Source organism: Ambystoma mexicanum, chromosome 6p (assembly GCF_040938575.1).
Source record: "Ambystoma mexicanum isolate Mex_15411 chromosome 6p, UKY_AmexF1_1, whole genome shotgun sequence".
Classification (NCBI taxonomy): Eukaryota; Metazoa; Chordata; class Amphibia; order Caudata; family Ambystomatidae; genus Ambystoma; species Ambystoma mexicanum.
Genome location: NC_090935.1, coordinates 231,280,607 through 231,307,586, shown reverse-complemented (window position 1 = coordinate 231,307,586; position 26,980 = coordinate 231,280,607). Strand labels below are relative to the sequence as shown.

The 26,980-nt window shown below is 45.1% G+C and overlaps 1 protein-coding gene across 3 annotated transcripts in view; it reads left to right on the top strand.

Annotated features, from left to right (window-relative positions):
- The window catches only part of HDHD2 (haloacid dehalogenase like hydrolase domain containing 2), a 274,118-nt gene extending 257,303 nt beyond the window's left edge, over positions 1–16,815 (top strand). For all 3 annotated transcript variants that reach the window (XM_069626935.1, XM_069626934.1, XM_069626933.1), the window contains 2 exons: positions 13,716–13,779; positions 16,302–16,815. In XM_069626935.1, the coding sequence (XP_069483036.1) occupies positions 13,716–13,779; positions 16,302–16,405 (168 nt within the window). In that variant the 3' untranslated portion in view covers positions 16,406–16,815. The remainder of the gene's footprint in view (positions 1–13,715; positions 13,780–16,301) is intronic.
- Positions 16,816–26,980: the final 10,165 nt, after the last annotated feature.

Sequence of the window (26,980 nt, the reverse complement as noted above, 5' to 3'; positions counted from 1 at the left end):
TTAAAATAATTTCGGGCCTTTTGGGGCAATAGTGATAAAGATATTGTGAGAAACCTGACAGTGTTCTCCCACCTACTCCCTCAGGATCTTCCATTCAGGTGGACAGGGAAGGGTAATTGCTCTTGGCTTCCCACCCTGGGGGTGGACAAGCAAGGGAGGATCACCTGAGTGGAGGGTCACAAGGGATTGGGAGGTGGATTTCCCAGGGCGAGACATGGTCTTTCCCCAGTCCCAATAATACCCCAACCTACTCTCACCCAGCCTTCATGGGGTATTTTAAATCTCACCCCATCCCCCAATCCCCATTTCCAACAAATACTGAGACGACGAGGAGGCAACTAAGAACAGCAAAGATTACCCATAGAAACAACATGGGGAAAGTAAGGGAAACCTACTAGAGAAAGAACTCAAGTTGTCCCACTAGTAGGTACGGTCAGGCATTTAATAATGACTACTGACACCTGACTCGGCTTATTTTTAACTATAAAAGGTGTGGTCTTTCACAAGAAGGAGAGCAAGCTGGGGATGCTGTCAGGATCCTAGAAGCCAAGGAACAGAGAGCAGCAGGAGGCAAAGCCTGGAGTAGAATGGCACGCAGAGACGCTGACCAATGTGTTTCTGAGGGGCTGCAGTGTTGCTAGGGAGCCGTGCCACCAAGGAGCCGGAGTAAGGCAGCCTATATACTGCTGGTTGTTTTTGGGGAAATCCTCATTCCATTGGGACGTGTGCCAGTACCAAAGGTATCTAAGGAGCTGGTGGTTAGACCCTGCCCGCAACTCCGTGTATCGAGAGGAACCGCTTGTCAATGCAACGCTGCCTGGTGAGTGAGTGAGAGAGAGAGAAACTCAGGAGCGGGCATTTGTCAGATGCGCAGCAGGAGAAAGACAACATTTTAAAGCGGCACATAGTCGAAAGGTTTAACAGTGTATGAAGGACAAAAAGTGTGAGAAATAAGCAGAAGATGAGAAATAGAAAGAAGGAAATGTGTTAGCGGCGCAGAAGAAAAGTAAAAGTAAAGAAAAGTCATTTGAAGAGTGGGACCTTTGCAGAGCATGCACGATAAAGAAATACAGTGTGTCAAGCGTGCGGGAGGACCGAGAAAGCAACAGACAGATGCAAGGATGCACAAAACGGGAAGAGAAAATATGTGAAAGTGCGCAAGAGGCACGATAAGAAAGGAGAAAGTATGTGAAAGTGTGCAAGAGGCGCGGTAAGAAAGGAAATGTAAGTGCAAGAGTGCACAGTGGAACAAGAGGAAGAGAAAAGGGAAGTTGCAAGTGTGCACGAGGAGAAAGCCAAAGAAAGCAAGAATGGGTGCAGGAAGCACCTGGAGGTGAAAGGTTTAAAAGGAAGAGCAAGGTATAAAGATAGAGGGGTTACAGATCAGAGTGGTCACGTCTAGGAGGAGCAAAGAACCAGGCGGTTTCTAAAGTCTCTGATTGTACCCCACAAGTGAAGTGTGTGTGAAAAAACTGTGTACAAAAGGAAAGGTACATCCTGACAAGTTGAACTGGTGTTTGAGACTAAAAAGGGCATAAGCTAGGGGAAGGGAACCCTGAGAGGCCTAACAAAGAAAGCAAAGTACATCCTGACAAAACTGAATTTGTGTTGGAAAATGTAGGGGCCGGAGCTTGGGTAAGGGAACCCTGAGAGGCCTAACCAAGTTGGAGACTTATTGCTTTGTAGTGTTGAAATGATTGAGGCTTGGGGAAGGGAACCCTTAGAAGCTTCAAAAGGAACTGTATTATATTTCTTTCTGTGATGTTTTGAACTTTGACAAGTTGAAAGGAGCCTGAGCTTGGGGAAGGGACCTGAGAGGCCTAACATTGTTTTGATTGAAGCTTGGGAAGGGAACCCTGTATAGCTTCAAAAAGAGCTGTTATATTTCTTCTGTGATGTTTGGAACAACAAGTTGAAGCTTGGGGAAGGGAACCGCAACGAACCCAAAGACACTGAAGGTATTTACTGCAAGGGCTCTCTGGAGAAGGTTTTTTACAAACACACCTTTTTGATTGAACTACTTTCTGTGGCATTGACCAGGTGAGAATACCACCTGGAACCAATCTCAGTTCCCTGTTTTCATTTCAACCACTATTTTATATTTTTAAAGACTTCCTAAACACATTTTTGTAAAGAGTGAGGGTAAGCATATGTTTAGAGCCGGATCATTCTTTTGGACTATTAGACATCGACGGCCTTTAGAAACATCAGTTAAGGGAACATTTCCTTTAGAGTTAGGGCCAGTCAGGCATTACACCAACCTAACCTTAGTAAATAAAGGTTTGAAAACAAACACCTTTTGAGTCTGTGTTTGTTTGATACCATGCCTGTCTAACAATATTCATTCGAATGCAATAATAAAATAAGCTGAAGCCACTGGTTTTACTTAGCTAGATCTTTGTCAGAAACATTTAGAGGCCTTTTGCTTGATTTTCTGCTCTCTAAAAATATGACTACTGCTAATTTAGGTGACTAGGATAGATTCGCCAGATCATCTGGCAAAGAATTTCACACTGTCGTCTCAAACCACAACCCATTCCCGCATATAAGGTTAGTATTGTCGGACCAAGCTTGTACTACCTTTCGATTGCACCACCTTTCCAAATGAAAGTCTTTCCACCAAGTTAACAGAATGGCCAGCTAGTGCGACTTGGTTACATCATGCTGCGTATTCCTTTTGAATTTTGTACAGCCGTTGTACCAACACCACTCCAAACCCCCTGGTCCATATTATCACACACTAAGATATATACCTCTATTTTTCCTTTAATTATATGTCAGTCTTATGTGAGGGATCTAGAGTAAGACTCGGACACAGTGACAGTTTTCATGTTGGTTAAAGACTTTTATTGGTAAAATAAAAGAGGGGTTTGGGGAAATCCTACCTATCCCTAACTCTAGGAGGGGTTTCCCAGCCTCAACAAAACTCAGGCACGTCGGTGTCCGAATGTCCACATCAAAAGAGTCATCTGTCATGTGTCCAAACTCCTAAGCTGACACTCACACACTAAACTCAATATAACGTGAAATGGGTGACATCTTTATGCTGAACACCTGCAGCCTCTTTCTAAAGTTTCAGACACAAAGTTCTAAAGTGAAGAAAAAAAGGAAATCAAAGATCCACCAGAAAGCTGGCCTCCACCTCCCCCTTGGATTTCTCTGGCTTTTCAATGTCACTTTAATGTACTCCACAACCTCAAGGGGGATGACTCTTCCACTGAGTTTCCTCCAGTTACACAGTTCAGCAATTTCAGATATGCAGTATTCATCTTATCCTCTGTAGAGCTACACTTTTCAACAACCTGAACAGATTTGATCCTTCCCTTCAACGGTTTCACAATTCCACAGATCAAGGAGGGGATCTCTGCTCCTGAGCTTTCTCAGCTTTTTTCACAGTTCACATTAAGTCCAACAATTCACATGCTCAAGTCCAACAATTCACATGCTCAAGGAGTGTATCTCTGTCCCAAGCTTTCTCCGCCTTTTCACGGTTCACATAGGGCTCTTTCCCCTTTTCTCTGGTACACCACTCGTGATTGGGTGTGAGTTCCTGACTCGCCGTATGCCTGGTTTACTCTTTTGCCTGAACTTTCTTATTTTGCCATTTGGGTGCGAGTCCCAGACTCGTTGTATGCCTAGTTTACTCTCCTGCCAGGGTTTTCTTACTTTATGACTTGGGTGCGGGTCCCTGACTCGCTGTATGCCTAGCTCCCTCTCCTGCCAGGGCTTTCTTATATGGCTCAGTATATGGATGCAAGTCCCAAACTCGCACTTTGCTTTTATCTAGTAAATTCTTATTCTTGTATGCTGCGTCAGCGACCCTTTTTCGACAGTCTTACTTTCTTGGCTTAATTATCCACCTCACTTGTTTGGGCTCACCCGGTTTGTTAATGGTACGTGGCAACCGCCCTGACGCGCCCTGCCATTCCAGTCTCTCTCTCTGAGCTTACCGGTGTCTGCTCTTGGTGGCTTCAGCGTCTCTCACATCTCGCTGTTCTCGCTTCTCCTGGCTTGTTGGCTGGAAGAGCGTCCCACTGGCTCCTCGTTCCTGCTTTGCATTTTGTTTTATTATTCTTTTTTACTTGACAGCCAGCCGTACAGATAAGGGGTATATCGAGCACATTTACTCCCTAAAAATAGGCAAATACAAAAAAAAATGCACAGTAAAATCATTCCCAACAAAAATAGTTAAAACATATCTGTACTCGCTTATTAAATACTCCCAGTGGGAATAAGATTCAATCTTTACTCTCGAAAAAATCATTTTACTCCCATCCCAACAAAATCTTTTGACAGCGCCTGCTGTCCGTGGCACCAGCACAACAAATCTTGCACTGCTCGACTTCCAAGGATGGCACTCTCAACAGCTCCTCCACTCGACTCTGCAGCCTGCTTTTCTCCAGTGTTCCGACCAGCATCGGGAGAAGTGAGACTCCTAGTCTGTTCAGGTGCATTGTATTTGAATGTCCCGGCACCTGTTAACTTTGTCCAACAACTAGAATGTAGCATCGGCTTTCCGCTTCTAGTGATCTTCATTGCTCCAGCCCTCTTCCTCTTCTCAGTGTTATTCAGTAGAGTGGGATGTAAGTAAAGTTGGTGATCCGTCATGATTGTGGATTCTCCACCTGCATTACAATATGCGATACAAGTATGAGGGGGAAGCAAGTGGGTGTTACCAAAATAAATAAGTAAAGGTCTGTTTTGATCCAGTGAGTTTACTCTGCCTCCTTGGAGTTTGTCTTCCCTCATGTGGTCCTCCCGCAGGTAGCCACCCCCAGGGCCAGTGTCAGGTAGCTTCTGCCTTTCCCTGCCCACAGAGGGGAAGCTTCCCTCCAGGGAGGCAGTGATGATATTGCTAGATTCGTTACACCATGCTCTTTCTTGATGATATGATATGGCTCTAGTTCTGACGTGACCCTCATTTAAGGATCTGACTATCACAGGAAACCTGTTAGTAAATTGTGCATCATATTCAGAAACTAACCATATTAATGCACTACATTTGTGTTGAGGGAGTACTCTCAAAGACAGTTCCTGCAAGTATGAAGTATGTTGAATTTTTCATTTAGCTGTCTTTATCATTTAATATCACGTCGAACTTGTGTGAAGTTGCCATCTGGGTTTGCACTCTCCAGCTGCGGCTCAGGGCTCCTACCTTATGATATGATATGGTATGGCATTTATGACACGCCTGTACACAAGTGATTCTAGGTGCAACAAAACAAGGAGGGGGAAACAAAGGGAGGACAAAACAACGATCTTATTAGGCCTTGTGTTATTCAGATTGTGCAAGTGCGGGGAAGATGGAAGGGGAGAAGTGCAAGGGGGAGGGGAAGGGAGAAGTGCAGGTAACTCAATAAGTGCAGCCAGCGGGTGGCTCATAAGTGCAGAGAGAAGGGACTTTAGGGTTGCAGGTACAGACCATTAAGTGCTATGGGAGCCCGGAGGCAGTACGAGGGCAACTGGACATGCAGGAGCCTAGGCCCGTGTTCAGAGGCTATCCATGTGACCTTGAGTCTTGAGTTGCTTCCAGACCGAAGGTGGTTCTGTCAAGTTTGAGAGAGGCAGGTAGGCTGTTCCAGAGGGTGGCTGTAGCCGAGGAGAGAGAGGTGCCCCCAACTCTCTGCTTGGAGAAGCGTCTGACCCTCAGACAGTTGGAGGTGGATGAGGGGAGAACTCGAGAAGGAAGATGTTTTGGAAGAGAAAGTTGGAGGTAGAGTGGCCCCAGGCCTCAGAAGGCCTTGTGGATGATGCAGAGGGTCTTGAACTTGATCCTTGCAGCCACAGGAGGCCAGTGAAGAGATTTCAGGGCTGGAGAGATATGATCCCTGGGTTTGAGGCCAAGGACAAGTCTTGCAGTCCTGTTCTGCATAAGTTGTAAAGGTTGAAGAGTAGAGGCAGGCAGATTTACAAAGAGGCTGTTGCAGTAGTCCAGCCTAGAGAGGACCATAGCTCTGGACACAATGAGCTTCTGGGGGAAAAAAAGAAAAGGAAGAATACCTCGGACGAGGTGCAGCTGATAGTTTGACTTCTTAGAGACATCAGAGTTGTGAGAAGAGAAGGAGAGGGCTCAGAGTAGGCGTCCAGAGAGAGAGAGAGGAAAGGAGGGAGCAGGTGTCCCAATGAGGAGGCAGAGATCGTTGGCGGCACACCATTCCTGAATTGCAACCAGACAGTTTGGTATGAGAGAAGGAGCAGAGGTGGCTGAGGGGAACCTGAAAGGGAGATAACTGTCATCTGCATAACAGTGGAAATTGGACAAATACAATGGGAGACCGGGATCTTTAGATACCTGGGCATTGATGTACATCACAGTGTTGAGGCCGAACACAAACAAAACACAGAGAAGGCGGTGGCTAATATTGAAAACAGCATGAGGTTCTGGGCCAAGCTCCCCTTGACCATGATTGGGAGAGTGGCTCTGTTAAAGATGGTGGTGCTGCCTAGGCTGTTGCACTACTTTGTGAATATACCATATATAATACCCAAGCGATTCTCTGCTAAAATCCAGAGTATATGTAGGGGGTACATATGACTTAACTGTAGAAACAGAATAGCATTATGGAACTACAAAACACGTACGATCAAGGGGGCATTAATTTGCCCAACTTCGAGATTTACTATCTGGCCATCCAACTAAAATGTGTGGCGAGGTGGTTATCGGAAGACTCCACATCGGAGTCCAGATTGTTGAAGGCTGAATGTGTCCTGTTTTTCCGGAAAGAATGGATATGGTTGCCAATATCACAACGAGACAGGGGGACAAGAATGTTAGATTTGGGATGGAAGATATTGCGAAGGGCTTGCCGGGTCATAGAGAACCGGTTCCTGTGTTCCCCACAGATGCCGCTAGTGGCAGTGAATGGAGTGGATGAGCAATTGAGGAAGATGGTCCGGAGGCACTGGGAACCGATCGGTATAGCAACGCTGGAGGATGAATGGCAGGATGGGAAGGCGGTGGAGTTTGACATATTGGTGGAAGACACCGGTTTACACCAGGGACAGTACATCACTTCTACTAGGTTGGTGCGGAAGATAAAAGGCACTTGGTCAGAAATAGTGCTGGAGAGTCAGCCTGACACGGCCATAGAAACATTTTATGATGTATCAGAAGGAGGCCATGCAGTCTCCCGAATCTACGAACTGCTGATGTCAAGGGTGGGGAAGGAAGTGATCCAGACGTTTACACCAGGGACAGTACATCACCTATACTAGGTTGGTGCGGAAGATAAAAGGCACTTGGTCAGAAATAGTGCTGGAGAGTCAGTCCAACACGGCCATAGAAACATTTTATGATATGTCAGACGGAGGCCATGAGGTCTCCTGAATCTACGAACTGCTGATGTCAAGGGTAGGGCAGGAGGTGATCCAGTTAAGACGGGATTGGGAAGAGGAAGCTGGAGACAGGCTGTGGGTGAGGGTACAGGGATACCACAAAAATGTGTCCAGGAACATGAGGTTACAACAAATCCAGTTATATGTTACCCATAGAGCGTATATGACTCCTCAGAAGATAGGCAAGTTTAAGAATGCGGGAATACAAACATGTCCTAAATGTGGGGAGGAGAATGCGGGACTGGTGCATATGTTCTGGGTATGCCTGGAAATAAGGAGATTCTGGAGGGAGGTAGCCCACCTCTTGGCGGGTAAAGAGATAAGTCTAGAGGTGGAATCTATGTAGCCATGCATGGTAGGAGGGTTCCCTAGGCCGCGTAGAATGAAACACATAAGCAAACTCAAAGACTTGGCTTACATACTCGCTAAGCACAGAATTGCTATGAGCTGGAAAGCAAGCAATAGACCGAAAGTAGAAGCCTCGTGGCAGGATCTTCGGAAATGGGCGGATGTGGAAACGGTGGTGTGGAGCGAAGCAGTAAATAAAGGTGGAGATGAATGAGTGGAGATGTTGATAGCCTGGAGGCAACTAGTAGCCACACTGTCTGGGTCTGATCAGACATGCCTGGAGGACGATGTTTCTTCTGGGGGAGAGGGATGGGAGGTTCCCTCAGAAAGGGGGGTGGAAGGTGGTGATGTGGGGTAGGCTCGGGATAGGGGAGAGGGATAATGGGGGGGGCGGTGGACACATCACAAAATTGTACATGAGGCATGGAATGTATAATTGTTGTTCACTCTTTTTTTTTTCTTTTCGTTTTGTCTTGTTGTTGAAAATAATAAAAATGGTTCCAAAAAAAATACAATGGAAATTGGAACACAAAGTAGCGATGCAGTGGGCAAGAGGTGCCAGGTAGTAGTTGAAAAGCCAGGGAGAGAGGTTAGACCTCTGTGAAACACCACACGTAGAGAGAGATAGAAGAGAGGAAAGACCCCAATTGGACCTGAGAGGCTCAGTCGGTGAGAAAGGAGGTCAACCAGGCCTGAGCCTGATCACTGATACCTAGGTTGCCACAGAGTTGATTGAGCAGGATGGCATGGTTGACTGTGTCAAAAGCAGAGGATAGAGCGAGGAGAAGGAGGCCAGAAGTCAAGACTGGAGAGCAGGTCTTCATGGGTATTCAGGAAAGCAGTTTCTGTGCTTCTGGCAGCCCTGAAGCCAGACTGGTGGTCGTTGAGACAACCAACAGATTCAGTATGCAGATTAAGCTGTGAGATATCCAGCTTTTCCAGGAGTTTGCCCAGGAAAGGAGTGATGGAGATCAGGCGATAGTTAGTCAGAGACGAAGGATCGGCCGAGGGCTTCTTTAGAAGGGGGTGCACAAGGGGGAGTGCTTGAGTGGGGAAGGTAAAGTTCCAGTGGCAAATGAGTGATTACAGAATTCGGCCAAGGATGGCGCAAGGGTATCGATGGGGTCCTTGATGGTTCTGGATGAGCAGGGGAGAGCCTGCTTAGACGAGACTTTAATAGATCAGACTTGACTAGAAACATTGTCAGGGGTGAACAGAGGAAAGGACGAGGAAGGAGAAGGAGAGACAGCCTCTGACGGGCAAGGAGTGATAGAGGAAGAGGAGGTAGAGGAAGAGAGGGTGGGCAGGATGTCCTGAGTTTTAGTGGTGAAATGGGAAGCCAAGGCTGTGCAGAGGGCCTGGGAGCAAATAGGAGAGGTAGAGACTGCAGCAGGATTGTCCATCTACTTGCATATTCTGAAAAGTTCGGCCGAGTTTTTGAAAGCCTCAGAGAGGCGGGCTTGGATGTAGGCTCTCTTCTTAGGAAGGACAGAGAGTCTGTAATGCCTTTGGAGTAGGCGGCAGCCCATTTTGTCAGGGATTGTGCCCGATGCACACCACTGCCTCTCTGCCACCTTACACTTGCGTTTAAGGGTGGTGAGGTCAGAATTTTACCAAGAGTTGCACTTGGATTTGGGCTTCAAGCGGATCCTCATGACAGGGGCAAGGACATCCAGCGTGTTAGAGATAGAGAGATGATGGTTAGAGGGGGCTGTGTCAGGGTGGGAGTCAGCCAATGGAGCAGGAGGAGGCGAGAAAGTAGCGGCAAAAGCCTTAACTGACACACGCTTCATGGGTCGGATGACCGAGAAGGTAGGTGGCAGTGCTGGAGTTGACTTGGCCTGAGGGGTAGAGAGAGGTGGGAGGAAAGGAGAAAGTGGTCACTTCAAGAGAGAGGATTGGTGAGAGGGTTAGAGAAGGGAAGGTCTGATGAAATCAGAACATCCTGGGTGTGCCCTGCAGAGTCAGAGAGGAGGGGAGGAGGGGGGGAGGGGAGGGGAGATTGTCAGAGGGGTGGCAAAGGAGCGAGGCAACAGTGTGGCCAGAGAAGCAGCAGGGGTGCCGAAGAGGTGGCCGAGGAGAAGGGCGGCAGAGGAGCCAGAGAGGGGTAAGAAGGGATAGCAGGAGTGGAAAGGAAGTTGATATGGCGTGGGAAGCATCTATCAAGAAGGAGGTGATTGGCCTGAGGGCCCTGGACCAAGACGGTTCAATTTAAGTAAACATTAAGGATGGTCTTAGAGGAGTGGAAGGGGACCAGGAGGGCCTTCAACCGGGTGCCACCATTATTGGGAGAAGAGGGAAAAGGATTGAGAACAGAGACCATATGGGGGGGGACCATTGGCCTGGAGAGGGAACAACAAAGAGTATGTCGGTAAGGGTCCGTCTGGAGGAAGCACTATTGTAGATATCAGCGATAGGGAGGCCTGGGTTGGAGACCAGGATGTCCCCTTTGAACTTCTTCCAGCCATACTGAGTGAGAGGGATAGGATAGTCGATAGAAAAGCAGTTAGAGAAGATAGGAGAGACAGAGCGCACCATAGGGGGTACGTGGAGGAAACGAGGGGAGGGATCACGCAGGGGTGGGGCAGGCAGGAGGTAGGCACAAGGGGGGACACAAAAGGGAGGGGAGTACAACAAAGTACAAGAACAACGGACCTACAAATTAGATGCAATACAGAACCAACAGCAAAGCACCGAGCACAACAGGGAACCTAGAAGTAAAGAATGCAGATGTAATACAGAACCAAAAGCAAAACACAGAGCACAACAGGGATCCTAGAAGTGAAGAATGCAGGCAATGTAATACCACAAAACGTGGAGAACAACACAAAGTCAAAAACAGTACATAATAGATCGAGAAAGGTAAGGGCTAGGATGATAGAGGAAGGAAGGGAACACGGGGAGCAGGAAAACAATGCAGGGACCTAGAATGCGAGGGAGCACACGCACCTAGAGAAGCAAGGGAGCGCGCACAGCTAGAGAAGCAAGGGAGTGCACACATGCGAACAGGATGCTGAGGTCTTCAATGTGAGGGAGCGCACACGGCTAGAGAAGCAAGGGAGCGCATGCGGCAAGTTGCGAGGTATCGCGCGCACGTGAATAGGATGCAGGGACCTACGATGGGAGTGCAAGCACGCCACTAGGGAAGCGGGGAGAGCATGCGGCCTCATGTTGCGGGGAGCATACGCATCCTAAGTTGCGAGAGAGCATGCATAAGAAGAAAAAAGATGAGAGCGTGTGGGTGCGAGGATCGGTTGCAGGGGGAGAAACGCATATGCAGGACAAGGCTGCGCTGTTGAGGACGCAGGTGCGCAGGAGATGCTGCCTGATTATACATACCACGCTTCGATACGTCCACGCTTCTGTGCCTATATGAACCGAGGTTCAGGCCCTCTGCGACAAAGGCCTCCCAGGACAAGGCTGCAGTTTTGAGCGACGCAGGTTCACAGGATATGCTGCCCTATTATACGTAGTACTCTTTGCTGCGTCCATGCTTCCATGCCTTTAAGAACCAAGGTTCTTTTTCCTCCCTCCCATCTTGGTGCGCTGCCCCTGATGTTGTATTTCTTCTGTAATCCAAGTTAGTGCTCACGCTAGGTGTCCATCTTGAAGAACGTCACCTTTAAGTGCAACATCTCCCCTTTCTGTGCTTGGTTGTGCCCATCTGCAGTAATCCTATTTTCCTCCCTTCTTTCTTTTAATGCTATCTCTATCCCATTTTTTCTTTGGGCGCCCCCTGACCCTGGGTTCATGGGCCTTGCATATCAAATGTTCAACTCTACCTAGGCACCTTGTTTCACACTCTCTACCACTGCTGGTTCACCTGTGTGCTTTCTCATTTTAACTTGCATTTACTTTTTCTGTTTTTACCAACGTCCTTCTTTGTCTCTGTATGTCACTCTGCTCACTCTGTTAGGCGCTGAAGTCGCTTATTTACTGAAGCGAACTTGATCAATCTTGTTATCTCTCCTTCTGTATCTCCTTCATTATCGATCGGACTATGCAATGCCAGTTCAGTCAGTAATACAGCCCATTTTGTCCTTGATCTATTACTTAGGTTAAATCTTCAAATTCTCTGATTAACAGAGACTTTGGTTATGGCTGCAGCTTTTTCTTCCCCTCTCTCAAATTTCTGTAATTCTGCTAGCCTTTGTGGCAAAGGATGTGGCACTGGAATCTTATTCCAATCTTCTTGGTCCCGCTCTCCACCCCTCCCTAATCTTCCCTCATACTCTGCCTTCAAATTCCATTTTGCCTATTATTGTAAACCTTTTTATTGACCTTTTGGATTATCTGCAGACCTCTTTGTCCTCTCTTCTCCTACTTCTCGACTATCCATGTTTGGTCATTGGTTACTGTGATCTTCATCTTGCTACTACCTAAGCAAGTTTCCTCGTCTTGTATTTCTCTTCTCTTATCTTCTCTCTGCCGATCCATCCTATACTCATGTTCATGGATTTTCTCTCAATCCCATTTTGTTTCTTTACCTCCTGCCCTCTCTTTCTGCTTCTCAAATATACTCTGCAAATCAGTTCTTTCTTTCGCTCTCTCTGACTATACTTCTGCTCCTAACTCTACTTTCCTTTGTTGCAACTTATACCTCTTAGATATTTTCTTATTTTTGTCAGCGCTTCTTTCTCGTTTCCCTTCTCTTAGCGAGCTTTTGCCTCATTCAGCCTATTCCACAGCCTTTGTTCTTATCACTGACCTCCTCTCTACTCTTGATTCTCCCCTGCCTTCTCGACCCTTTAGTCCCTCTTGGACCCATTGTCCCCAGCTCTGTCTTTCCTCGTGTCTTCTTTCTCTTTGCCGAGAGATGGTGGAGAAAATTCAATCCCCTGATGACCTTGCTTCTCCCTCTCCTCATTGCACGCATCGTATGACTCAACTTTACTTCTACGACTCCTCTTTTCTCCTAATTACTTTTACCTGCAGCTAAAAACTATATTTTTCTGATCTCCCTCTTTCTTTGTCTCATCTTCCTCAGTGCTGATTTGAACCTCTTGCCATATCTAGCTTTCCCTCCTCCTGACACCTCTTTCATCCCAGGACTTTGCCCATTACTTCTCTGTTAAAGTCACTCTTTTACGTTTGCTCGTCCTTCCCATCCATTTCCCACCTGACTCCCTATTGTCTTCCTCTCCTGCTCTCTCCTCTTCTTTCTCTTCTTTACTCCCCTTTCTGACTCTGATTGCACTTCTTTTCACTGATGTGGGAAAAGAAGCAGGAGATGTGGGTTGAAAATGAAAGAGTAGAGTCAAAGACTCCAGCAGACAAAAGAAATAGGAAGGTTTAGTCCCGCTTGTAACTACTTATAAGTGTCATTTCACAAGCCAAGTGACACATTTTCAGACTCTATGCACCTTCTCATTTCTGCCTGCCTGGCTCAGCTAAGTTCCACGTTCACTGAACGAAATGCAAATAACTGTATAATTTGGCAGGACAGCCAGCCAGCGTGTGCAGTTCCACTTATTCGTACGGTGACACGCCCACACCCTGATCAATTTCCATACTAATGCATCTCAATAGAAATCCCATGTTGAGGTATGTGCTGGCCACCTTCTTGGACTAATTAACTGCCAATTTCTTTGTTTTAAACATATTTTCTTATTTATTTATTGTGTATGTATTTCTTTCTCAGCCCTCTAATACAACTACCCCTGCATCCCATGCAGTAATAAAATGTGCATTACTGCACCAACTTGCCTAGTGGTCCCTGGGCCTGAAACTAGCTTGAGTCCCCACCACAGCCTGTGGACACATAGAACTCAGGTGGCACCCTCTACCAAATGAAACCAGAGCGAAGAAGCAGCAACCTCTCCACCACCGTGTCCACTCCCACTGGTCCTGGCGGAAGTGGAAGAAGACCCTCCAAGGGTATCTTCCCAAACAACATGTCGCCAAGTAGAAACGTATTTAGCACTTAGAACGTTTAAATGCCCACAAAGGTTATGTGCATGTTTAATTACTGCATAGATCTTTGCTTGCATGGATCTACCTACTATGTTTTCGTTGTTCTCTTTGCATTTTAGGATTGCAGGGATGACGTTGGCGGGGCACAGAATTCTGGAATGCTAGGTATTCTAGTAAGAACAGGTAAGAAACGTGTGAACGTGTGCATGTGTGTGTTATAAGTTCACAACTTGACCTAGAGTGGTCCTCGTGCTCATTGTCGCTATATAGAAGGCGGCATTGGATGGCATTGTTTTCCTTGCTCCCTATGTAAATAAATTACATTTTGCAAAGCATAAAATGCAGGGATTGCAAAAGAGATGCATGTTGTCCATGTTAAAAGCGTGTGGGGCAACCGTAAATGAATATGTACTAAAAGTACATAGATTCAACATTGGTGCTATGTAGCTGCATTCATTATACTTGACAATATTGGCCATATTTGGTATTTAAAAACTGCTCTTAAACTGGGCATATAAAAATAGACTGAAATAACACTTTGTCACACTCGCATCTTGAAATAACACTTTGTCACACTCCAATCTTTAAATGCTACACAATTGTTTTTGCTGTGAAACACGAACACAGTAGGTCTCATTTGGAGTCCGGCAGTAACCCGCTGTTGCACTTTTCCGGTGCCGGACTTCCCGGTGCCACTGGGACATTACAGGTCCCGACGGATTGGGAAGTCAGGCGCCGGAAAATGTTAGCCCCTATTCCCATGGAGTCCCATAGGAATGGGGACACGGAAGCACCGGCACCATTGCTTCTGTGAAAGCTCTGCTGGCGGGTGCCATTGCACCCGGCAGGTCAGTGCTACATACCCTCCCCCCGGGGCTCGATCTAGCAACCTCCAGTGGTTATCTACCTCACTCAAAGGGGTGACAGTTAGAGTCATGTTGCTTGTATTTTTTGCTCAATACAAAACACGGTTTGTACCGCAGCATCCTTAGAAGTGACCTCTTGTTGCGTCATCACATTCACCTCTTGGATGTAGAGCTTCTGTAAAACCTCTACAATCTGTTTATGAGGAGGGAAGGGGATATGTCTTTCCCCGCACTTTGCAGGATTTATTCAGTACGTGTAGGAAGGGTGAGAGATTTAAAGAAAGATTAGTGGTCACATTGGTTATCTTAGGCAATTTTTCATTCTTGGTTTTTCTTACCTGTTTGCCTTGCTGTTTTTTCTTACATTTGGCGGGTGGCGGGGACACCTGGGAGTCAGCCCCCACCTTTTCTGGGCAGGGCTCAACTAAAATAACATCAGCCCTATTGGATTTCGAAATAGCATTTAGGTCAATAGCTCTTTGGAAACAATCTCAACATGTATCACCTTCCTGCTGCTAAACTGTTGTTTAGTTTGCACATTCACGTTACCCATTATTTTGACTTTTCCCCATATTAAGTCGAATGAGTCTGCATGGGATTGAAATACACAATATAAGTTCCTTTATTATGAGAGCAGGGCACTTAACACCTGATTTAATTCAAGTAGAATGGGATCCGATGTTACAATTACTGAGTTATCCAAGTTCTCAATCAAATTTGCCAGTCTACGATGGGCTCTGATTCTGAATCAGGCGCTTCTGAAAATATAGGGTGGCATATTCAAATAAAAATCCTCATCTTCTTTATTTTCCGACCCCACCTCATTTGCCACTGGTTGCACCAAAGCATTCTTCTCCATAGCTGTAATAGATTTTTGACAAGGTTTAGTGCACTGTTGATTAAAAGCAGACAACTCCTGAGGTGGATGGTTGCTGGGCATCGTGGGTATTAATTTTATTTCTTTTCTGCCCCAGCACCACTGTCCGCTCCAACTCCCGATTTTTTAATTTTAACCCCATGAAAGGGCCCATCTAGTTCAATTTCACGGTTAGAAAGAGCGGGAGGAGGGGAGACCGATAAAGGCAATTGTATGGCACGATACATTGCCAATGAGAAATCCAGGGTCTGGGGCCGATGATAATGGAACATCTGTTGTAAAGTCTCCTGCAAATGACAAAGCAGCTAATTCTGTTGCAGTTGAGGGGAGGGCCTCTTTGGTGCGACCCCTCAAGTCATATTTTGAATTAACCCTATGGTCTCCCATAGGGATACTAGAGATGCACTAGTATGAAACTGAATTCCAGTGAAAGCCACAACTGAGTCCAGACTCCACCACTCACCACAGAACTGCACAACTGCACTGTAGACTTAGCCCACGACTTCACATTATTATTATTATTTCTTTTGTTATTTGGGAAGAGTTTACAAATACATACATTACACATCCAAAGTAGGTGTAAGTGATGTTTTGCTTTATTAATCAACCTCATTTTTGTTACAGCCGTAACCCCAACATACTACTGAAACCTTTCTGAAATGTACGTTCTGCAGATATTGCTACATATTTTCATAACTTTATGATCTGTTCTCCATCTCAATGTAATTAGAATGAATCTAAGACACCAGTATTTTAGCTTAAATAGGGATGACTTTTTCATAACCATCCTCAGTTCCTTACATTTATCCTATTCTCCCTAAATTTGACTGTGGCTTGTGTTTAGTTGCTTGTTGCCTGACTATCATTCAAACATTGGTGGTTGCTGATTTGTGTATCCATATATCTATCTTCACAGGATTTTCAAATCTTAATTACTTTGTTTTTCTTTACTTTTATTACAGGGAAATATCGAGCGGGTGATGAAGAGAAAATTGATCCAGCTCCCTATTTAATATGTGACAGCTTCCCTCAAGCTGTGGATCATATACTTGAACAGTTGCTATAGTTAACATAATATGTATACGTTGACTAGATCAGTGGATTCCAGTTACTTTTATTTCTGCATAATCTATACATGCTATCATGGGTTTTGTTTTATCTTGTGCAATCACAAACTAATTGTCAGCTATTGTAAGATTTAGTTGCATGTTGCAACATACAAATAATTACCAATCTCTTTGTTGTCAGCTTGAAATGTTATCACACTGATGTTAGGCCAAGCATTCAGCGTTCTTCTGCACGTCCAAGGAGTGCTTGTAGGTCTCACAGGTTGAATTGGTTCTTGTTATATAACTAAATACACTGTGATCATTTTCATTATTTTGTGAGAACCATTTCTTAGATTACAACAACGAATTTAGAGTATAACTTCTCCATTAAGAAGCAATAAAATATCATGTTCCTAGTCTTCCTTTATTTATCTTTCGTATGCTTAATTTCTTTTAATTTATATTGCTATGTGTTCAAATTTAAGCTGCCATATTTGGTGCTGCAGATTCTCAATGTTGGGAATACATATATGCCCACATTTCTCCATTCCACATACTGTAGGTGTCCATGTTGTGCTGACTCAACAGCATTTACTGATTATGTGTTCCTCACTGGGAAATGGATGTGAAATATTTCGTAAATATTATTATAAATATGTAATACTGGTGTTTTGGAACAGGCATAGATTTGCATACTTTGGCCCCTACAAGCAGTTAGCAGTCCCTTCTCTTTCTCCCCTTCTCACCAGGCACACCCATTTAGGAGCAGACCCTGATTTGTAACATTGATTCATGGAGAACCACTTTGCCAACTCAAAGGTTGTACCCAAAATGGACTTTACCATTAGGGCAGCACTGAATACTGTTTTATTTGCTTTATTTAGAAGTTATAATGAAATGACGAGTAATGACCAGGGAAGGATCTGGGTGTATTGGGGTTGTTTCAATGGGAGGTTCATGGTGGCTGAGGTGAGATTGGGCAGTGTGTATGAATCTCTTCAACTGGGAAATGCGGATTTGGTGCCATACTATACTTGTTGACAGGCGGAAGGTAGTGGCGGAGCCAGGTTTTTATGCCCGGGGAGGGGGAGTGATCCTCAGGGGTGTGGCACGCTGCTTGGGTCAGAGGGGTAGGGGTCAATACTATTTCCATAATTTTGCGGGTATAACTAGGAACTGTTGATAGGGGCGGACACTGTTTTGTGCATTATGAATTTGGGCCTCATTACGAGTCCGGCGGTAACCCTACCCTGTGCTACCAGGAGATTCCAGGTCCGGCGGCTCGGGAAGTCAGAAGCCGGTAAAATGTAAGTCCCCATTCCCATACAGTACCATAGGACTCTATGAGAGCGGGGACTAGTAATTTCCAGCACCATTGCTAAGGGTGCAGGCGTTTCCGTGACTGGTCTGCCTACCGTTGCTGCTGCACCCGGCAGGGTCAGACCTGTCAGGCACAGTGGCTCTGGCAGGCAGATTCCTAGTTTGCCGGTCCAGAAACAAGGGTGCCCGTGAGCTTACCAAGCTTTCAATTCGCTGTCGCTGCATCAAGAAATAATCCAATTGAGTGATTAAAACCATCATAGGAGTCCCATTTTTCCTACTGATGCAAGGCCACCATCAACCACTGTGACGGCAGGAGAAAAGAGCATGTTCGAGGTCTTGTTCACGTTTTTGAGGGGATTGCAGAGCAACTGACGGAGGGACATGCTGCAGAGACAGACACCGCAGCCCACCAAGTTCCTTACCCATTTCTTATGCTTGAGAGAGCACAGTAGATGTGGATTCATCGGGTCAGGCTGGGGGAGAAGATCTGTCAGGATTCCACTCGGATGTGCATAGCATTCCGGTGGAAATAAAGGCTATAAGAGCAGAGGTACAGACTTCAATGGCATAAATGAAGGGCAGGATGGAAAAGATCGAGAACATGGTCGAAGCTTTGGAACACAACCAGCTATCAGCAGACGTACTAAAGACACAGTTTGAGATGAGGATTAAAGTACTAGAGAAAGTGAAAAGAGACAACAGGCTGAAACTGGATGACAGAGAATGGAGGAACAACATCAGGATTATAGGCCTTTCCCAAAGAGATAGTGAAACCAAAACGACCCTGGAAATAAGAGTGAAGGAAAATGCTGTTAGGACTATTGGAAATGGAAAATTCCCAGTCCCAGGATATCACATTTGATAGATTCGCAGTGGTGTGAGCAACAGGGCAGAATTGAGAGCAGTAGTGGTGAAATGTCATTAGCACAGGGGCGTAGCCTAATACTGAACAATAGCCAAATCTCGCAATCCTCTTCAGTGGGAAAGAACTCAGGCAAACTGAAGGCATTCACTGCAGATGGGTTGTTCCTTTTCTCTACACTTTGAATGTAGGGGGAGCCCTATGTGATAAGGGACACATAGATCATAGCCCGGATCCTGTGTGATCTGAACCAAGAAGTGGTCTGGTGAGAGCATGGGCAGCCAAAAGGAAATGCAAGACGTTTCGGATGGCCTCCTTACAGCCAGACAACAGGCGGAAAATATCAGGGTCAAGGAAAATTAAAAAATATGAACACTCCATCACTGAAAAACATACTGTTAGAGGCGGTGAGCAAAACTTGAGGGTTGTATATTTTGTGGGATTAACGTGGGGGATATGTCTGGGGGGATTGCTACATAGGCCCTTGCAAGGAATGGAGTCTACTGCAAGTAGTGGAGAAAGAGAGGAGGGAAAAGTACGATTTATTTTGAGATGCAGAGAAGGAGTTGAGGCATCACCTTCAATAGTGGCTTGGTAGCAGCTGAGCGTCTCGAGTGACAAGGTTGTTGATGTTTTGATGTTTCGAATTGTTGATGTGGTTCATTTGGGGAAGGGTGGTTGGAAGGGTGGATGGCAATAGAGAAGGAGGGGAACCTCTACAGTTTGGGGAAAGACGATAAATGTGCCAAATGCAGTACCACATGTCCTTTGCGGTATGAACGCTTCAAACATGGTCAAGTCAGTTCAGGGACATTTTCAGGGACATTTTGGAGTCCTAGCTGCTCTGGACTTCTCAGGATGCTGCAAGTCTCATCAATACCAAGGCTATAGGACAAGGTGAGTTCTTGTTCCTCTTCACTCCCATTCCAGGGAGTTTGGTTAGCACATGATGGGTTCCTTCACCTCCAGTAAGGAGCCTGGTTCCAGTGCAACTGGCAGCATGGCAGGCCTTGGTTTAAACAGCAGTTGCCTCCAATGTTCTGTGAGGATGGAGGATAGCGCTCTCCTTTGCCTTTGATGCATCTGCCTTCCCTTCTATGGCATAGAAACTTGGAAAGGACTGCACTCTCAACACGGTTCCTAAAATGCTTCTTCTTGGTGTCCAGGAAAAAAATCAAGGAAGAATCAGGAGACCCCTTCATTATAAAGGTAAAAGGTCACAGGGATTGGACAGAAGCAAGCCTACTGTAAACTGTCTAATCCCTGTCACTAACACAAGTGTGCCTTGTCTTCTTGCTTCATATACATAATGCTTTGTTCTACATGATGCTTTCTTTCCCTGGCGCAGGTCTGGCAAGCTTTCAACACTGCCACTACAAAGAATGGATGAATTTTATTTTCTTCATGTGAATCCAAAGAAAAGAATTCAAAGGCAGAATGGCTCAGCGCTGCTGTTCTGTCATCTCAAAAACTCAAAACTGCGCAAGAAAATGTCCTGTATTTAAAACTACCATACACCGGTGCTATTTTCCTCTTTAAACATCTCACAGTTTTGTGCTAAGTAAAACACATCCATGTCCATCTATTTCATGTTGAACATCATCAAATGAGGGCCATCCCTCCCAGAACGGCATTGTTTTGTCAAGTAAAGTCTTTGAAGAGCAATTTCATTTCATTACGCACGAATGGGATTCACTTTGGAAACAAATTAACCCAGGCAAAGTACTGAAAAACAAAGCTCTCTCTCTCTCTAGCTATATGTCAATTACACAAGAAACAATTTTTCAGGCATATTCCTGTGTACAGAAACTGACCAGAGCTAGAAAAGACTTCAGAAGGCAAATGCAAGGAAAACCGCATTTTGTGAAATCCACATGTAGAAAATGAACATGTGTAGATCCATTGTTGCAAAAGCAAGGAATCTGATCTTTTGAAGGACTAAATGGGAAATCATCCCAATACTCGCACAGAAACAGTATGTGTGAGGCTGGGGTGGTTTAAATGTATAATATATTTATTTACAAAAAGACAAAAGGTTTCTGTGAAAGAAAGAGAGAAAAAGAAAATAAAAATGTTTAAAACCAGCAGAATAAGTACTTCAAATAGGCCAGCTTCCATGGGACAGGAACCCCCTTCACTTCACAAATCTGAAAGGGCCAAAGTATGGAAATTCGCAACCTCGTCAGACTGACCGGCATTTCTACAACAAGAAACAATTGCCCAAGGGGAACTAGCACTTCACAAAGAAGTGTGCATTCTTTGACACTTCTCCTCAGCTTCAACTGCCTATCATCAAAGGACACCTTGGGAACCCTGTTGTGCAAGCTGACCAAGGGAAGACATTTGGCTGGGGGTAAGAAAGACCGCCCACATTTGGGGACCAATCCAGGCCATTTGATTTAAAAGACTTTTTACATTAAGACATTTATTTCAGTAATCTGAATAAGCAGTAATGTGAAGTTAAGACAGTTTTAATCTAATTTTTATACAAGTAAAATAAGACCATGTGGGTCTTCCTGACATGTGGTGTACGTGAAGGGCAGTAAAAAGGCATTTCTGGGGAAAGCGTAACTGGCACAGATATGAAACTTGATGAAAATATGCAAGACACTATTGGGCTTATGTGCAGCTATTTGTAGAGTTTTAGATAAAATGTTTTCTATGAAGAATTGCGAAAAAGTGCCGAAAGGGCGAAGGAGCATCACACAGACTGGACGTTTGAACCAGAATATACCTTGCGAAATATGGGATTTGTCTATCTGATTTTGATGATGGTGATGTTTGTAAGGTTTTTGTTTTATAACTTATTTTGGTAAAAGTAACTGTGGTGAAACAAAGGTAGTCATAAAACACCCACACTTAAACAAATGTCACTTCCTTGGAACCAATCCACCTGCAGGGAGGAGGGGACACCCTTAGCCTGACCTATCCCATCCAAGAGGTATGTTCAGATTACTTCTGCCCACATTGTAAAAATCCTCTGTCATCCTGCCTATATAAGAAGGATCCATAGGGAGATTCAGGACATTCAAAAATTCAACATTCAAAATTCAACCTGCAAGACTCCCAAGACTCCAGAACCAGATCGAGGCAGAACCACTGATCCAGAACCACCTATCCTGATCTAGATCCAGACAGAACCACTGATCCAGAACCATCTATCCTGATCTAGATCCAGACAGACCCACTAATCCAGGGAGAAAAGAGGAGAGTCTGCTGATCCCCTTTGGAAGAATCCAGAGACCAGACCCCTATTGCCCAGATGTTCCCATAAAGGAGAGCCCAGCTGCTTCCCAATGACCAGACCCTGGCCTTGCTGTCCAGAGACCCAGCTAAGCTGTCCCAATTACCCAACTCAAGTGCATTTTTAAGTATCACCCTCCCAGTGCCCAAAAACTGCATTCACTGCTCTGTTATCTTGCTTTATGTTCAAATCCTATAAAAATCCTATAAGAAACCCTAGTTATTTCCCAAATTGTCAGCATCCTCTGTTTATCCTGTCCTTAGAAGAATCCGTGTTAGTCTCCATGTGTTAGTTTAATTCTGTTCCAATCATTTCAGCTATTTCGTAATTCCTTAGTACCATTTTTGAGAAAAAGTAATTCATTCCCGATGAAGCGGAATGCTGCGTGAATTGGTTAAAATTGCAAATTAACCTTCTTGCGTGCAATGTCTTTCTTTAATGATCTAGTCACCAAAATATGGTCTCAGTAGAACAAATCATTTTTGTTAACAAAACCGAGTTTGCCCGTGAAATTGTTTTCATTATAAAATCCGATTTACCTTTCCTATAAAGAAACCCATACTGACACCCCATAAAAAGTCCTCCTTTCACTTCAGGAACCTACCTGGTATGTGCCTTTGTAACTCAGTAGAAAAAACAATTTTCAATTTTGACTGTTAAGCTCATTTCCTTAGCGGTTTGCTTTTTTAAATCGGTGAAAAAAGAAGAAATTACAATTCTGGCACATGTGATTTTTGCTGCTTTGCTTTCCTTCCCAGGGTCAATTTTCTTACCTGTATTCGTGTTGTTGTAGTTCCCTGCCTTGTATCTTTTAAGCTTTCTTTCCTTTTAGTACAGCCACACAAATTCCTGTCCCATCCATCCTACCGCACATGTAAACTGACCTCTAACTATCCAGTGATTTCAGAGTGCCATTTTGCTCCCTTTTCAAGGCTTTTTCATTTCATTTTGGCCTCCCATTCTGGGGTGGTAGGTCGGATTTCCAATCCAATTTTTCCCTCTTATTTGTGACTCCTTGCCACTCCTTTCCACCGAGCCAAAACTTAGCCAGCAGGTGTTTGGGGGGTGTGTGCAGGGGGAGTGCCTAATAGTTGTGCCATCTAGAAGTATGTCCTAAAAGTGACTTTGCTTCCATATCCATTTAAACTTATGTGTCAAATGTCAGAAAGTTAAATTAAGTTTATCATAATCTTTTACTGTATATTATCACCACTCTGGTGATTGCTGTCCTAAATTTGATTTGTTTGATTTTGAATTTAAAAATAAATAATGATTTCATTATTACACACTGGCCTAGTTTGTGGTCCATTGCAGCATAGGGTGTTTATCAGGGGGTGTGAGATGGGTTTGGTGCCTTCTCAAAGCAGAATCTGAAATTAATACAATTAAAAGTGTTTTTATTGTGTGCCACATCCCTTGCCAGTGGAAAGAGTCCTGGTCTAGAGTGTGCTGTGTCATTAAATCTGTGACACAGTGGAGCCTCATCCGGGATTGATATAAGTGTTTCCACCCATGACAGCTTAACACGGCAGGCTATCCCAGAAAAGGTAGTGATAATTTTTGTGGCTAGAAAACTGTTTTACACTGTAAAAGCACCATCCCAAAACTTAGACCCTACGTATCGGGCATGTGTGTAAAAAAGTAAAATTAACCCTGAACTAGACAAAAGTAGAGTACAGATTTGTCCTGGTATAAATAATTTATTAAAGGAAGAACACTTTTCATAATGAGCACCGTTGAGATCAACATGGCTAGGCAGCAACTTCTGTCCAAACTGTTCATTAGAGGGGAATAGGCAGAGCAAGATCAGGAAGTCTGGCTAGCCAACATGATGCAACAGGTCACCTCCATGAGCATGGATGTGTGGCAGGACAGCAGCCTGTTACATAAAGCCTTTAAGTGTTTTGTACAGGGCTCCAAATATTAAAGAAGAACAGTATAAAATGGTCCGATTCACTGCCTACATATACCTCCACATGGGGGTTATGGAGGAAAAATATAAATAAAATATAACCCTTGCGCAAAACCAGTGTGAGCTCGTAAACCAAATCCAGAGTGAATTAAAACTAGTAGAAGAAAAACTGCAAAAAAAGCCAAAATTCTGAGGTAGAATTTGAAAACGACATCAAACAGTTAAAAGAGGATTTGGCAGTACAGCAACACACCAACTCAGAACAAGAGGCCCAATTAGGCACATTAAAAAAAGAGTGTCAGGAAAAGGTTGAGTCACTGCAAGAGAGTCAACACAAATGAAAGCAATAACTTATAATAGAATCTGCTTAGAGGACATGGACGCTCTACAAAAACAGATTGAGAAATTGGATAAGGAGAAAAATAAATCATTGAAACGGTTCATTCCCAAACTGAATTCGACTAAGAACGCCAGAAGTTAGGCTCCATAAAGCAACAGAGGGATAACCTGACTGAACAGATGGGCACCCTGTATCAGGAAAAGGATGCCCTAGGCCAGGAAGTGTGAAAATTAAAGACAGACATGGAGAGAAGGGAGACAGACTTTCAGGGGCTGACTGACCTAAAAGAAGAGTATGAAAAATTAATGGGACATAGGAGGCAAATGGAACTTGATTTAGAGCAGGCCATAGAGGCCCAAAATGTGCAGAGAAAGGAGATTCCTCTCCTGCAACAGAAATTGTCTCTGTGTTCCCAGGAGATACAGGCTGCCAAAAAAGACAAATCGGGCTATTTTTGATGAGAACAGGGGACTCCAGAGCCAGGTGGCGGCACAAGAGAAGGTGATAGAGGCTAGCCAAGCCCTGATAGTAGAGCAAACTGCCCAGACCTTTGCCTACTATCAAGAGGTAGGGGCTGGGAAGGAAAAAGTTGGGAAGTTGGAAAAAGAGTGAACCAACACTTAAGGGACCCTGAACAAGTAGAGAGGGACAGGACAACCCCTGATCACAGTGTGGTGCCCTCTGTACTAAGGGCCTCAAACACATCTACCACTTTGTCTATGCAAGGCACTGCTGACTTCATGTCCACCGGTTCACAAGAACCGGGAATCATGAGGCAGCCAGACTCTAGTAGGTTCAGCATGATAGAACAGGCAGGCCACTACCAATTAGAGATTGATGGACGGGTGTCCCTGTACAGATTCCAAAATATTATGGCCAATATATCTGACCAGGAAGACTCTTATGAGGAGAAACTCAGGGAGCTAGACTTGAAGAAACATCACCTAAAAAGGGACCTAATGGTTCGTTTTGCAGAGAAAAAAAGAGCATGAATTGAGGCCCCAAAAGGTATTCTGAGAACCTCCACCCAATCAGGGCAGTGGGGGGGATTCTCCAGCAACCCTGGAAGCAGGGAGGAGTCCGAACACTACTCTCCTGTGAGAAAGAGGGAGTCCAAAGGGAGTGACCCAGAGAGCCCAAGGCACAACATGGGAGATGGGACTAGGCCCCACCATTCTGAGAGGAACACACAAGCTCAAAGAGCCATGGAGCACCTATAGGATAACGAGGGGACCTCAAATAGCAATAGCTCTGAGTCTGAGGGTGAATGGACTCAGGTGAAGCGGCAAAAGAAGTCTAATAAACAAAAGAGAGCTCTGGTGAAAGACCCATCAAAAAGATTAAAGCTATTAGAAATTTCATGACCCTATATCACAAAAAGGCCAAATATTCTGTCTGGGAGCATTTGGAGCTATATAAACAGATGATAAACTCTTTTGACATTAAAAATAGCTAGAATTGCATAGAATTTGCCTAATGGATGTTCTCTCCAGAGTACTCCAGCTTCTTTCCTGGGCTGGAAGACCAGAACCATTCAAGGTGGTCCACCTATAAAGCGGCCATCTTGAAGCACTTCTCCACACAGAGAAACCCCCAGGAGGCCTGCAAGGCAGCCTACAATCTGCAGTGTGGAGAGGATCAGGCCCCAAGAGAATTTGTGCATGAGCTAAAATGGGCGTTTGCGCAAACCACTAGGCGGGTGCGCACGAATAGTAGGGAATTTATAACAACCTATTTTCATGCACTCCCAAAATATATTATGACACAGCTGGTAAGAGATTTTCATGATAACAGTGCCCGGGACTGGGTAATAGAGCAGGCTACCCGGATCTACGAGGTCCAAAAACCGTTAGAAAGCAAAAACCAAACCAAAAACCCCAAACCAACCAACAACCCTGCTGCTGCTAAGGTGGCGGAAGTGAAGGTTGCCCCCATTTTGAACCTAGAAATGGTGGGGCCTGAAAACACACCTTCCCAAAACCTGTCAAATCAGAGGCAAAGAAGACCTTCTGATCAATCAGCAGCAGGTGGTAGTCAGGTAGGAAACCCCACCAATGTGGCTCTAACTCTGCTAACTATATCAGTACCAGGTATAAGGGCAACAGACCTATCTTGGGGTATGTGTGGACTCTCCCGGCCCAATGGGGGGATCCAATCAGGTGATTACTGCCACAGGAAACTTCCCTCAGGAGGGCAGTAATCCCTCAAATCCTGGGTTAAGTTTCTTCCCCCCGGTACCCTCCAGATCCCAACATGCAGGACAACCATCCTTTCTCTCCACGCTTTCAGGAGTCCAGACCACCAAATCTTGGAGAAGGGAGGCCAAGGGTGGAGGGTTATCAAGGGAATCCCCAATACCCAGGGTACTCCGGGAGAAGGGATAGTTACCCTTCCCAAGAATGACCTAGATTTGATGAAAGACCCCTGTACCAGCCGGAGCGGGTGTCCCAACTGGAGTGCCAGGTCCAGAACCTAACTCAGGAACTGAGTTGCATGTTGAGGGCTCAGCAGACCCCTCAGATGAACATGGCGGCTCAGAATACCTCAAACTAAGGGTCTGTCACCCCGGAACAATGACGGGGAGAAACCCCGACAACTCACTGGTTCCAAAGGAGGAGGCACAGTAGGAAGGGGTGTGCAAAGCCCTAGAGGAAGCTTCCTTCCTCACCCGTGAAAAGCCCCTAGGTACCCTGGAATCAGAACTAAAATCTCTTGCCCCCGAAAATCTGCAACCCAGGGAACAGAGCGTGGGTAGGAGAAACAAAGAGACCAAAAAGGCCCATTTTGTGGAGGAAGTCAGAGTCCTCCAGTTTGAAGGGGAAGAATCCTTGGAGGAGTATGGGAAGAAAGTCTTCTCCTTCAAGGACAGGGGAATTCCACCCAAATGAAAATGGGTCCCAAGAAACCAGAA